This window comes from Chaetodon auriga, chromosome 14, assembly GCF_051107435.1.
Source record: "Chaetodon auriga isolate fChaAug3 chromosome 14, fChaAug3.hap1, whole genome shotgun sequence".
Taxonomy (NCBI): Eukaryota; Metazoa; Chordata; class Actinopteri; order Chaetodontiformes; family Chaetodontidae; genus Chaetodon; species Chaetodon auriga.
In genome coordinates, this window is record NC_135087.1 from 21058504 (window position 1) to 21071087 (window position 12584).

The 12584-nt window shown below is 42.8% G+C and overlaps 1 protein-coding gene across 1 annotated transcript in view; it reads left to right on the forward strand.

Annotated features, from left to right (window-relative positions):
- Positions 1–12584, forward strand: part of LOC143331581 (transcription regulator protein BACH2-like) — a 48957-nt gene that overhangs the window by 15421 nt on the left and 20952 nt on the right. The window contains exon 2 of the mRNA XM_076748606.1: positions 11851–12133. Coding sequence (XP_076604721.1) covers positions 11867–12133 — 267 coding nt within the window. The 5' untranslated portion in view covers positions 11851–11866. The remainder of the gene's footprint in view (positions 1–11850; positions 12134–12584) is intronic.

Sequence of the window (12584 nt, forward strand, 5' to 3'; positions counted from 1 at the left end):
CCCTGTGTGAACCAGACAAAAGCAAACAAGGTCTCAGGGCAATACCTCAACAGCAAAGTCTGTGTTGTCATTTGTATCCTGATCCTCATAAATGTGCAGAAATCCTCTAAGAAGCTCAGCAAGCTGAGCCTTAAACTGTTAACACTTAAGAGTTAACTGGCATGTGTTAGCACTGAGACCGAAACAAACGCTGTGAACCAGAAAAAGGAAATGGAAACAAGGCAATGCACACAGTGAAGGTATTTTAGACCAGCAGCACAATTGTAGCATTGTGAAGAATTCAACTAGTTCAGCCAGGAGTTTAGAGGCAGCACTTGTTACAGAAGTAACAACCGACTATGTTTAAACACAATGCATGGAATATTGCCAGTTACATTGCCACGTCCATTTTGGTTACGGGCTAATCCCAGTTCAGTTTCTTGCAATGTCTAAACTCAGTCAGGGACTGGGGGAAACAGTTGCATCCTTTCAGCTGGTCCGCTGGGTTATTTTTGGCTCACTCTCTTGTTCTAATCTAGCAGCCTGTCTACTCATTTCACATGTCTCTATACACATCTCTATCTCTTAGATTTTCTTTCTGATATTGTCATTTTTGTTGTTTTTAACCTCTTCAAGGGCCAGCATGTACGGCCATACTGTTGTCAAAATGAAGTAGTGGGGTTGGGGCTGGGGGTGGACGAATAGATTCTTCTGCAATTATAAATCCATTCAGACTTCACAAACATTTTTATTTCATATGGATGGAACAAAACTAAAACAAAGCCTCCTTTTCTGTTTATTGAAACTCGATGACAGAAGATTTGGACCTGAACAAACACACAGTTATCACATATTTGTTGTTCCTGATAACTTACCTAAAAGCATTTAAAGGACTGTAAAATGAGATCTTTTTTTATTTCTGGATAAATACTAAACATCAACTGTCAGTAACCACTACTGACAAAATACCAAACTGAAACCATGTAAACTGTGTTCACAGTAACACAGGGCAAGCTAGTGAGGCTAGCCAGTTAGCTTAACACCTAACAAGGCTTCCTTTCGATCAGACTAATTACAGAAATGAGTCTTTACCGACATCGTGGTGGGATGCGACACGTTGACGACAACCTGAGTAACCCAAACCACACCTTTTCCCTGTTCATATCTCTGCAAAATTAACTTTGAGAAAACAACTACATTCCTCATTAAACATTTAACATGAAATTTCACCCATTTAAAACCTGACAGGTCACATGAGGTAATGGAACTGAAAAGAGGGCAAGGCAGAAAAGTGGTAGTGTGTGTGTATATGTATATGTGTTTGTGTGTGTGTGTGAAATACTCAGCCCACAATTTGGTAAATAGTTTATTTTGTTTTCCCCATGACCCCAAAACAGTTCAGTTTCAATCCAGTTCATAACCACAAAATGAAAGACAACTCGAAAGTTCATCCCAGGTTTGACCGCGATGCCTCCTCACACAGACTCCAGAGACAAGGCTGATGTTTCACTGCGAGTTGTATATTGCAATAATAATGCATGGTTGTCACAAAGTCCCGCAGCACACCTCGACTTTTCTCATAGCACTGCTGTGGACTGCCTCTGCTCTCAGACTGAGGACCGGCTTCTAGAACTGATGGTCTTTCTTTGAGATCACACATAGCAGTTTTCAAGTTAGGACTGACAGGGCCCTAATGTTTAAGACTTTCTCTTAATTCAGACAGGAGCAACTTTTCAGTCTTAGGGTACTCTGAGCAGGTTATCGAATAATCAACCACACGGTTGGTGGTTCGATCCTCGCGTCCATCTGCCAAAGTGTTTTTGAGCAACATGCTTATCTGAGAGCTCTGCTACCCTGTGTGTGTGTATGTGAATGTAATGTCAGAACACCAAAATTTAGGCTTTGGTTCTAGTACCAAGTTTAGTATCAGAACACTCAATACTGAAACCATACTTGAAACTAAAACAATACTGATTTGATGCTCAATACCTAATAGATCAGAAATGATCATCTCATCTTTGGAATACTTAAGGGTCAGCTGAAGGGTGGTTACTGTGGTAGGCTGACTTGTGGTTGATTGCTTCGTGGTTTCACTGGGACAATAATTAAAACATGGTTCAGTGTGACACGTAGTTATAAAGTATGCTGCTGCAAAAGCATGAGACCCACAGAGTGTGCAATATATTTGTACAATGGAACCTGAACTATTTTCATTTTAATTCATACATATCAGGGCAATTTGCTAATCTATACTTATATTTATTGGGTCAAATGTTAAATTCTATGTAAAAACATGGAATTATATAATAGAAATGATATGTACTATAGAATTGCCCTGCACAATGCCCATGCATTGTTCTATGAATAGTTCCACAACAACAAACCATGTTTCTACCAACAGGCTGTTGCCACTTAAATGTTACTCCAGTAACCTAATCACATTTTTTTAAGCCTGGGGCATTGTTTTCACTATGGGCGTCAATGCACAGGCACACATCTCCTGGCCATAGACTGAGCAAGCGCCTGACTTGACTACCTTGCTAGCACAACAATACTAGAAGTACCTATAACCTCGACCATACTGTATTGCTTTGCAAAGATATTATAGACAGTGAAAATGTTGACGTCGGCATTAGACGTAAAAACAAACACTCTGTACTTGAGTGTAATCCTGGGTTTTGCTGAATCATACAGTATCAGTGTTCTTGTCTGGCAATAGAGTTGAAGGCAGTGAAATGTCTTAATGTGCTTCTCCTGAACACCCAAGTAGTGAAAGTGTTCTTCTCATGGTTACAAATGGTCTCTTGATGGAAGCAGATTGGAGTGGCAAATGCTCTGCTAGGTCCTGCTTGACCCACGTGCACCTGCAACACTATGTCGGTGCTTCCGCTTACACATACAATGTCCGTCTGGGTGAAAAGAGCTGGCAGCTGTTTGACATATTCTTTTTTGTAATACAACAAAAGAAAAGTTGTTCATATATGACGTGAGAGGGATGAAGCAGCAGACCTCTGTGGGCCTGCATCAACATTTCATTTTGACTGACATTGTTACTGTCACTCCCACACAATAACCCTGGGAAAGAAGACTCTACTTCACATTTGATCAGACTATAAGCCTAAGGGGTGTGACTTCTAAATGGGAAATATGAACATGGCTGTTTAAACTGTGGAAGCCATCACACCCCTCCTTACACTCTGTAATTGGCAATATAATGAGGGGTGTTTTCTTTCCATGAAATTCCTTGAAATAATAGTACACGAGCCTTACTGATTTGAGAGGCTTCAGCACACAATATGTAATTTAGTGCCGTTCGGGGTCTCAATCAAAACAAGAACCAGAGACGGATTTTGATGATGTTGTGAACACCCACCATTGTCATTTAGGATTCCTTCAGTGTTCATTGTTCATGGGGGTTTTATCAGGATCTGATTAATCTGTAGAGGTAAAAACACTGAATGAAGCAGTTCCAGGTTAAAGATTGGTGTTTCTCCAGCAGTGTCCAATGGATGCAGGGAGTGAGGAGGAGTTGTGAGCCAGTTTATAGGTGCTCAGCTTGTTATTAGGTTAGCATTTCTTCACCGGATCATTCACAAGGTTTTTAGCAGGAGCCGAATTATCCACAGAGGACGGGCCTGGTAATCAAAACTCTGAATAAAGCAGCTTTCAGGATAAAAATCAGGACTTGTTTCTCTAACAGTTTAAGATCCAGACACTCAATGACTAAAATCCTTCATCTGGTTAAAAGTGTGTGTGTGTGTGTGTGTGTGTGTGTGTGTGTGTGTCTGTGTGTGTGTGGGCGCACTGGTAGGATAAAAGGTGAAGGTATTGATGGGGAGTGAGAAGGCATGAGAGCCAAAGTACCTAGGTCAGCTATTCAGCAGCTATAGATTGTAACTTAATCCCTGGTTAAACACACACACTCACACACACACCTGCAGCCATTTCCCTCATCCCTCCTGCTCATACCAGCGCATAGTATGACTTCCTCCATCAGTGTTCCACCATCTTCCAAGCCATAGAGTCCATTTACTGCCCGTAACCTCTCAGTCCGACAGCAGGTTACTTGCCCCTCGCACACGGCAGGAATGATCCCACAGCCAAACGCCTCCATGCTGCGGATGCCCAGGAGTGTGGCCAGAATGCCCCTTCTACCACACAGCCAGTTCAGCTTTCCCTATCTTGAACTCAGGCAGCATTTGTGTAAAGGTCAGACATGACATTCAGGTTACATTTTAATAAGCTCTACTATTTTTTAATACACCGAATCCTGATTGTTTATAGTGCAATGTTTTGTCTTCATAATGTAGTTATGAGTTATTGTTGTTGCACCACTGCTTTTGGCCTTGGTGCCCTACATTTTGGCTGCGATGCCCCATTAAACTTGTACTTATCAAAGGCCAAAGCGGCCTTGCCCTAAAAATGACTTAATTCCAGGCCTGCTACAGTATGCCTCTGACATATGAGTACTCTTCAGGAGAGCTGGCTGCACGCCTGAGGGATGAAGGGGTTTCATTTTCACTAAATCCAATTCCACTTGACAATGGTAAGATGAGTTATACAGGGTTGATGGAGGATGAGGGTTGAACAAACACTGTTGGAAATGACCTCAGAGGTCATTTATCAGGCTCTCAATGACCACAGTGCAAGTGAGAGCTTCCCCAGAGCTGCTTTCTCAACAAAGGCTCTTTGTTGAATGGGAGACACTGATGTCATGATGGGATATTTCCGGAGCTCAGGAACTCCCAGAGGAGGGCCCCTGGTGAAGTAGCCAGGATGGAGTGCTATCTTTAGCTGTTAATTGCTTTGAAGAAATGTCCTCCCTATATGAAGTTTCATTATTTGCATGAGTTTCATCTGCTGAAGTGACAAATAAACAAGCAAGCAGGCATATTGGATGGAATCATGGATTCATTTCAGTGTGCTCATCGCTCCACCCTGATCCGATGTTTTCATCTCGTCAGTGGGAGCTTCAGTGACGTTGCATGTTTCACGTGCATTGCGATTTATCTGTTAAATGTGTGTCCATTCCATTTTCAGACATGCACCAGCTTTTGGTGTGAGCATATTTGCATGCTGACGATAAGGCTTTGTAATCGTGTAACATGCATCAGCCACACTGTGGCGTGTCACATTATTTGGGTCAGTTAATATTTGTAGCACACACTGGAAGCATCATACAGACAGAAGTCATCGTCTCAGGGTACAGTAACCTGAAAGTGCCAGTCTCAGTCAGAGATGTGCTTAAAGTGCATGCTTTTGAAGAGTTGACAGATGTTGGGCAGTAGGATGGTGGTCTGTTCCGTCCAGTCGATGCACATTGTGATGCCACCATTGTGTAGGCTCATGTAGACAACAGCAGAGGTGGGTGTTTCAACATGCAACAATACTGGGAAATATTTTTGTAAAAACATAGTAAATTGTCAAATAGTGGCTTTTCTTTCCCTGATCCATGGCAACATTTGCAACCTTTTACCTGTCACAACACTTACTACAGCAAAAAGAATAAATGTAATGTGCTGCTCCCACATTTGAAAATGTGACACAGCAGTGTCTGGTTGGTGCATTTCAACAATAAAACCGATAAAACAATGAAAGGAGGCTGTGACACGCAGGATTAATGACCTCCGGTAATCCGATGTCTCCTGCACAAGTGGGCAGAATGCAGAGTTATGACAGGCCTGTCCGATGTGTGTGGAGGGAGGTGTGTGTGGCGGTCTGGTGTCGTCTGAACATGATTTAATGAAGGTTAAAACAGTGGACGTCGTCGTGCGTAATCGCTACACTCTGACGCAGCACGTCTCCAGTCAGAGGCTGCAGATTTCTCAGTGTTTTTCTGTCCTGTTGCCTTCAGGAACTGCAGGAGAGGCTTTTCATACAGCAGCTGAGGACAGCCGATACTCAAGCTCCTGCTTTACACACGTTGAACATTATTTTTTGATGCTGATTTAAACGCATCCACTGGTTGGAGAGTGTTTAATTTAAACGGTTCATTTACATTTTAAACATTTTTGTACATGTAGGTGTTCAGTTTGCTGTTGCCGAAGCAGCAGCTGAGTGAAGTGGATGTGGTTTCCCAGCACAATGCTTAAGACACATTTTCCACCAAAAATACCAACAGCTCACTGTGCGCTGCCTCTCACCGTGCACTGTGCGCTCTGCACTGGGCGGCAAAATACCACACATAAGGAACAAAGTGAATTTCAAGGTCAGGAAAATACGCTGCTTGTGCTGGTCTTTGTGCAGCCATGAAAATAGGACCCCCAATTTGCATAATCCCTTTTTTCACAAACTGGCTCAGAGAATGTGACGAGGAGGGAGTCCACCCAAGAGACTGACTTAAAACAATAGTCATTTATTAAAACTTAAGCCAACACGAGTGAACCAGAGTGTGTAAGAAAGCAGAAAAGACCGTCGTAATCATGTGATGACCCTCCCCTGTCAGCCAATTACCTGCAGAGGCTTGATTGACGAGAGCGTAGCAGCGCTGAAAAACACAGGGTCTCAGTCCAGCAGGGAGACATGCCAACAGACAGACTCGTCTACTCAGCCCTTACAAGCCCACTGACTTTCATTTTCACGGACTGTATTTTGCGTCCCCCTTCCTCTGAATGCAGGATTCGGAATATTTGTTGAACATTTTCATGAAGTTTGTTTTCATAAATGATTCAAGCTGGGCAGGGCTGTTAGCAAACACATGTCATCAGATGTTTTCACAGAGCTCACCATTCTTTATTCATCTCATAGATTTACAAACTCGTAACACACACACACACACACACACACACACACATATATATAGTATCTATATAAGCACTACTCAGTATACCCCACAGACACCGTCAAGTGAAAAAAAAAGACATATTCAGGGCAGGGGAGATGATAGGAAAGTAGGCCATAGCAGTCCATTGGACTGTACCCACACAGACACATATAGTGAAATTGGTGCATTATTAGTGTTTGTTAATTAATATTGGTGTGAAGCAGCAGCTCTGGGGCAAGATCCTTGCTTGGTCTCGGGCTCTGCTGCTCCTGTGATTAATAATTTAGTCCTGGATGCATCTACTCTGCCTGCTGGGCTGCACCGTGTGTGTGTGTGTGTGTGTGTGTGTGTGTGTGTGTGTGTGTGTGTGTGTGTGTGTGTGTGTGTGTGTGTGTGTGTGTGTGTGTGTGTGTCCCTGTGGGCACCTTTGCTCGTCTCTGGCTGTCTCAGGGGTTTGAATGGCCTTAGATGTCTGTGTTTGATTGATGGTTCTGCTGGGTTGAATGTAGGTTAACGGAACAACTGGCTGATGAGGGCAAAGCGCTGAGCAGCCACAGAGAACTGTATTATGGGAAATACTGGCAGTGCCACTTGGACAGGAGGTAACTCCTGCTGCTCTGCTTCACTAGGGGGTGGTTTGCCCGTTGATTGTGACTTTAGAGCTGTGTTTAGATGTTTCAAACATTTTGTGTGGAACAGCTTGCTCTGTGTTCTGAGGAGATACATTCTCAAATATCCTTTATGTGACAGGGTGGTCATGATCCTTCAGGTCTGACTGATGTTTTACTTAAAGGGTGCAGAAACAGTTCTCAGAGACCCTCCAGATAACAGTGGGACTATATGGAAATCATTGGGGTGGGGTGTTTGACTGTCCCCAGCATGCTTCCAGTTGTTCACAGCTGCTAATGTTCTAAAAGTGTTTTCCCCATCTTGGATTCTCATTACAGTATTTGTCATGATTGACCTCCTGAGCTCCTCTTGGCAGGTGTGCCGGACAGCACCAGCAAATGTCAAAACACAGTTAATGACCATCCGTAAATGCTTGTGTCTGTAATGGAAACACTGTTTCTAAAAACCTACTTTATCATTTCTGTGCTGACATTTCTGGGTCTCCATTGGCCGACACAAACACCAATACACAGTTTATCTGCAATCAGGTAACATCAGCCAGGTCTGAAGAACAAAGGATTTTCTTTTTTCTTTTTTATGAATAAAATCACCACCCAAGCACGAAGCTGTACATTAAACAAAATCTGGTGTCAGAAAACACAACACACACTTGCTTTCTAACAAGGTTCAGGTAGCTCTGTTCACAGCACCTGGCTGTTCTTTAAGTGGCCCAGTGTGGCAGTTCAATTCTTCATCATTATGGCTCTTTAGAGCTTAATAAAGCAATATCATATATAGAGAGCATGCTCCCACTGTGCCCTTTATGGGTATCTGGGCCAAAGCTATTGTACCTGTGTTTTCTTCATTGTAAATAACCGGCTAAACATAGTCAATTATATGGCTTCACATACAGCATTTCAGCGGCTACAGTTCTTCACTCAGGCAGGTTGTTTTCGCTCAGTTACGCTCTGAAAAACTGCTCTTCAGTTGTAATTTTACAGTTTGGGGATTAAGGATATCAGTTAGCTGCCTGTCAGCTCAGTCTGCTGCTGAAACATGCCATCCTCTCCTCACACGTATTAAACCACAGCCCAGCCAAGATGATGAAACCACTGGCAATGTCTTGTTTACCAAAGCCCCTCAACTGTCTCTGAACAATTTAGCCGGCGTGATGGGGAGGGGGGAGAGCAAAACATGGCGAAGCAAGGCTTGAAACGTCAGACTGGGCTAATTTGAAGTGAGAAATGTGGAAAGTGGGAAATGTTTATGCAATTTCTCCAGATCATTTCTGCATACTGTTGTAATGGTATAGTCAGTCCTGTGCAGAGCTGCTGTCTCTGGCTCTCACGTCTCATGTGATCATCACAGGGCCGTTTTAAGTTCAGCTGTAAATGGACCAAACTGCATATTAGTATAATGACAGAGTTTCTTCTTATCCTCAGTGATTTTAAAGCAATAGCTCTCAGACAAAACTTCTCTGTATAATGATCATTTCCCTATCTTAGTCCATCTTAATTCACATAAATCAACTCAATCCCTAATGATTATCATCTCCATTTGTTTTTCCTTAATCACCTCCTTCCATTTTCCTATTTGTGGTGCAATTGGTTGTAGCTACTTATCTGCTCAAGTGCTGCTACTTAAAATTCTGAAGAGGTACTCTGCAGTTTGGTGCGAGTGTAACAGAAGTGTATTTGCTCTGGCCTTAAAGACACGGAAGTATAATATCCATGATTTTGTTTGTTCTGGTATTACTGCATATTTTATTTCTGCAGGGTTATCCTTGATCTGATATAAGTGACGCAGTATATTTTTGGTATTCATTTTTGGATATTATTATTACACAGGTTGCTGTTAAATTGATGTTCAGTGCAAAGAAACCTTTTTGCTTTGTTGCTTTTCAGTGTGAAACAAAAATTTTCCGAACATTTGTTGAACTCGAAGTTGATAGTTGACATTAGAGCTCCACCCGCTCTACATTTTTTAGGAGCTCTGTGGTGGCCTTCATCAGCAGATCGAGTCCATCCACAGTATATTTTTGGACCAAATTTGACATTTCTTTTTGGCAGAATTAGTTCGACAAAATATTCTTAGCACAAACTCAATTTATTGGGCCTTCATCCTTGAATGGATCTGCTAATGAAGACCACGAGATGCGGCTGAAACTACAGATAAAACTTCATCAATAGGACCTTGTGCTAAAGCACTAATTACAGATTCATTTTGTTTAGTTTGTAATTAGTACTTTACAGCATAGTTAGTAAAATTATAAAATATCATATCATTTGGATGCAATTAGACCGCAGACATTAACACTGAATGAACCTACAGCCCCCCATGAATCCTCTTGGTTTTGGTGACCTTTCTCCTGCAACCATCAGGAACCAGTTAAACGTGCTTCAAAAGGTATTACACTGGTCTTTTCGTAAAACTGGGCTGTCTATGGAGTAAAAAAACACGTGGGTGAGTGATGCACTGCAGGTTGGACAGTGCTTGACTTGCAGAGCTCTTGAGCCCAGTGCTTGACTATCCGATGGGAGCCTCATGACAGACTTTCCTGTATTATAGCAGTACACTAAAATATGTGTCTGAAAACATTTCAGGTGAGAAATTCACAATGCACTACCAGAATTTTTATTCATATTTTATCAACACTGCCTAGTTTCACAGTCTGCTCAGAGTTTTCCATCTGAGAGAGGAGACAGAGGGGCCAATCTCTTGGTCCAACTTCTACACTCTTTATAGCGGGCAACTGCCAGATTCGCATCATCCAGCACACAACTCTGGCTGTAGGCAACATGTTTAACACAGTTCACTTGCCTCCACTTCCCGCTTTGTCGTGATACAAATCTGGTTGAAACTCTGCAAAGTTTCCCTTTAAAAGCGCTTGATGGTTACTCACATAACAGTACAATCACATCACATTGCACTGTTTGTGAGGAAGTATTATTTTGTGCTTGATAGTGCCTTAAAATAAATGGTCCCAAACCACGAGTCACCCATACTGTGAAGACTCATCGTGACTATGGCTGTACACAGCTAGGTCAAAAGCCGGGTACAATAGCATACAGTAGAGTACAATACAGTAAGAGTAAACCAAGCCCGTAGTGTGAGGAATACAGCAGATGATTAGACATGTTCTTCTCTTTCTCTCTTTGTTTTCACTTTGAGCAGGCAGAATAGCTCAAAATTATGAACCGAGTCGTGCAGCGGGTAAATCGTGAACAATTCGCAAGCATCATGAAAAGCGATAGAGAACTGTCTGAGCCTGAAGTGTTCCTCCGGGGGAGCAGGAGATGATCTACAATGCTGAGATGATTGGCCCGTGGGCCACAGGGAGAAAAGCCAGAACACTGCTTCAGCAAGCCCCCAGTTGCTGGGCTCTGCCTTTTCAAAAGCCATGAATCAGCAGAAAGCAGCCCCCTCAGTGCCTGCTGACACACACACACACACACACACACACACACACACACACACACAAAGCTGAGGGCTGATGAGACAGACAGACTGCATGCTCAGCTGTCTGTGTCAGGGCTTTATGTACCACAGCATTGAAATGAAACACAATGGACAGAGCTGCCTGTACTCTGTGTGGAAGCTGCTTTATATTTATTTATATCTGCTTCTTTAATATCTATTTGTGGAAATATGAATGTTCTTGTGATTGTACACGACTTGGAACAATAACCCTGCAGCGAATAACTACATAAATACCCTCTTGTGTCCTTCTAAAAGTCCTGATTATTTTGAGATATCATAATAACTATCATAGTTTGTTTTTCAGTAGTGTTTCACTATTCAGTTTACATTAAACACAGAAAATCACAGCAAATCCTCACATTGAGATGCTTTTTTGCTCTTTCAGTTCATTAAATTAACTAATACATTTTCTGTTGCTCGACTAATTTGTTATCCATCAGCTTTTCTCTCGTACGATCCTTTTTGTATTTCACCACTTTCCCAAAAGGGCTCATTATTTCTGGTTGGACTTATCATTGTTGGTTGGCAAGGGCTTGTCAGTACTGTTGCTTGGGTAGCATCTGCAGATGATGCCACAGTGCCTCGTGGGTGATTGTGATTGATTCTGAAATGGGAACCTGGATTTGAAGAACATATACTGCAAATCTTACAGAATACACTGCACACTAATAGATGTTTGCAGGCTCTTCGTGTTCTTTTGCTACAACTTCACAATGCCTCTGAATTGCAATTGTTAGCAGCCGACTCGAGGAGCAGTGGCCATTTAAAAATACTGCTATACTTAACCCCCATGTTGCCCCCAATCCTATTCAGGTAATCTTCCTGCAAACAAAAGAATGCTCTTAGCATTTCAACCTGTTCATGGCAGTTTACCACTAGATTTTGTGTCGTGTTCAAATACCTTCTCAGAAACCTTATAGAAAACCTAGAATTTCATAGGCTCCTCAGGTAGGTAGGCTTTGCATCGTCATGTAGATTGCTAGCTGACATGATGTCCTGTCTTTCTTTCGTCTGTGCAGGGTGCTAGAAGGAGTGATGTCGGCAGGCGAGGAGCAGGATGGTGAGGCGGCAGCGCCCATGTACGTGTACGAATCCAAGGTCCACTGTTCCAATGTGCTGTTGAGCCTGGAGGAGCAGCGGCGGCAGGGCATCCTGTGCGACGTGACGGTACTGGTGGAGGGGAGGGAGGTGCGCGCACACAGGGCCGTCCTCGCTGCTAGTAGCCGCTACTTCCTGCAGGCCCTGCTGGGGCACAACGGGGCACTGGGCGAAGTGGAGCCAATCATTAACCTGCCAGACAAGGTAAAGGTCCACAATGAGAAGACAGAAAAAAGTCGCTGCAGTGAGTTGTACAGGGGGGGTATGGGTGCAGATTTTTGGTAGGTCTCTCCTCAGAAAGTACACTGTGTCCAACAGCATTCATGTTGATGAAGGTCACGATCTGATGAACAGAAAAAGCAGAGAAAAGTGTGTGAAAGTATGCACCTTTTTCATTCAGAGAGGATAACAGCGTTGATTTAGAAACATAATATAGTCCTCTGCCTGCATGAGAATAATGAAATGAAAATAAATGTTTTAATAAAAGTAGAAGTTGGTGTGGGTACTGGAGGTGGGTGAAAAGAGTGGAGCGCTCCGCTGTGCTCTTATTAACGTTCGGTCTCCCAACAGTGGAGAATAGATTTTCTGTCCAAGCGCAGGGCTTTTGAAATGAAACACTATGGGCCAAGCTATTTTCTTCTCAATGGGGCAGTGT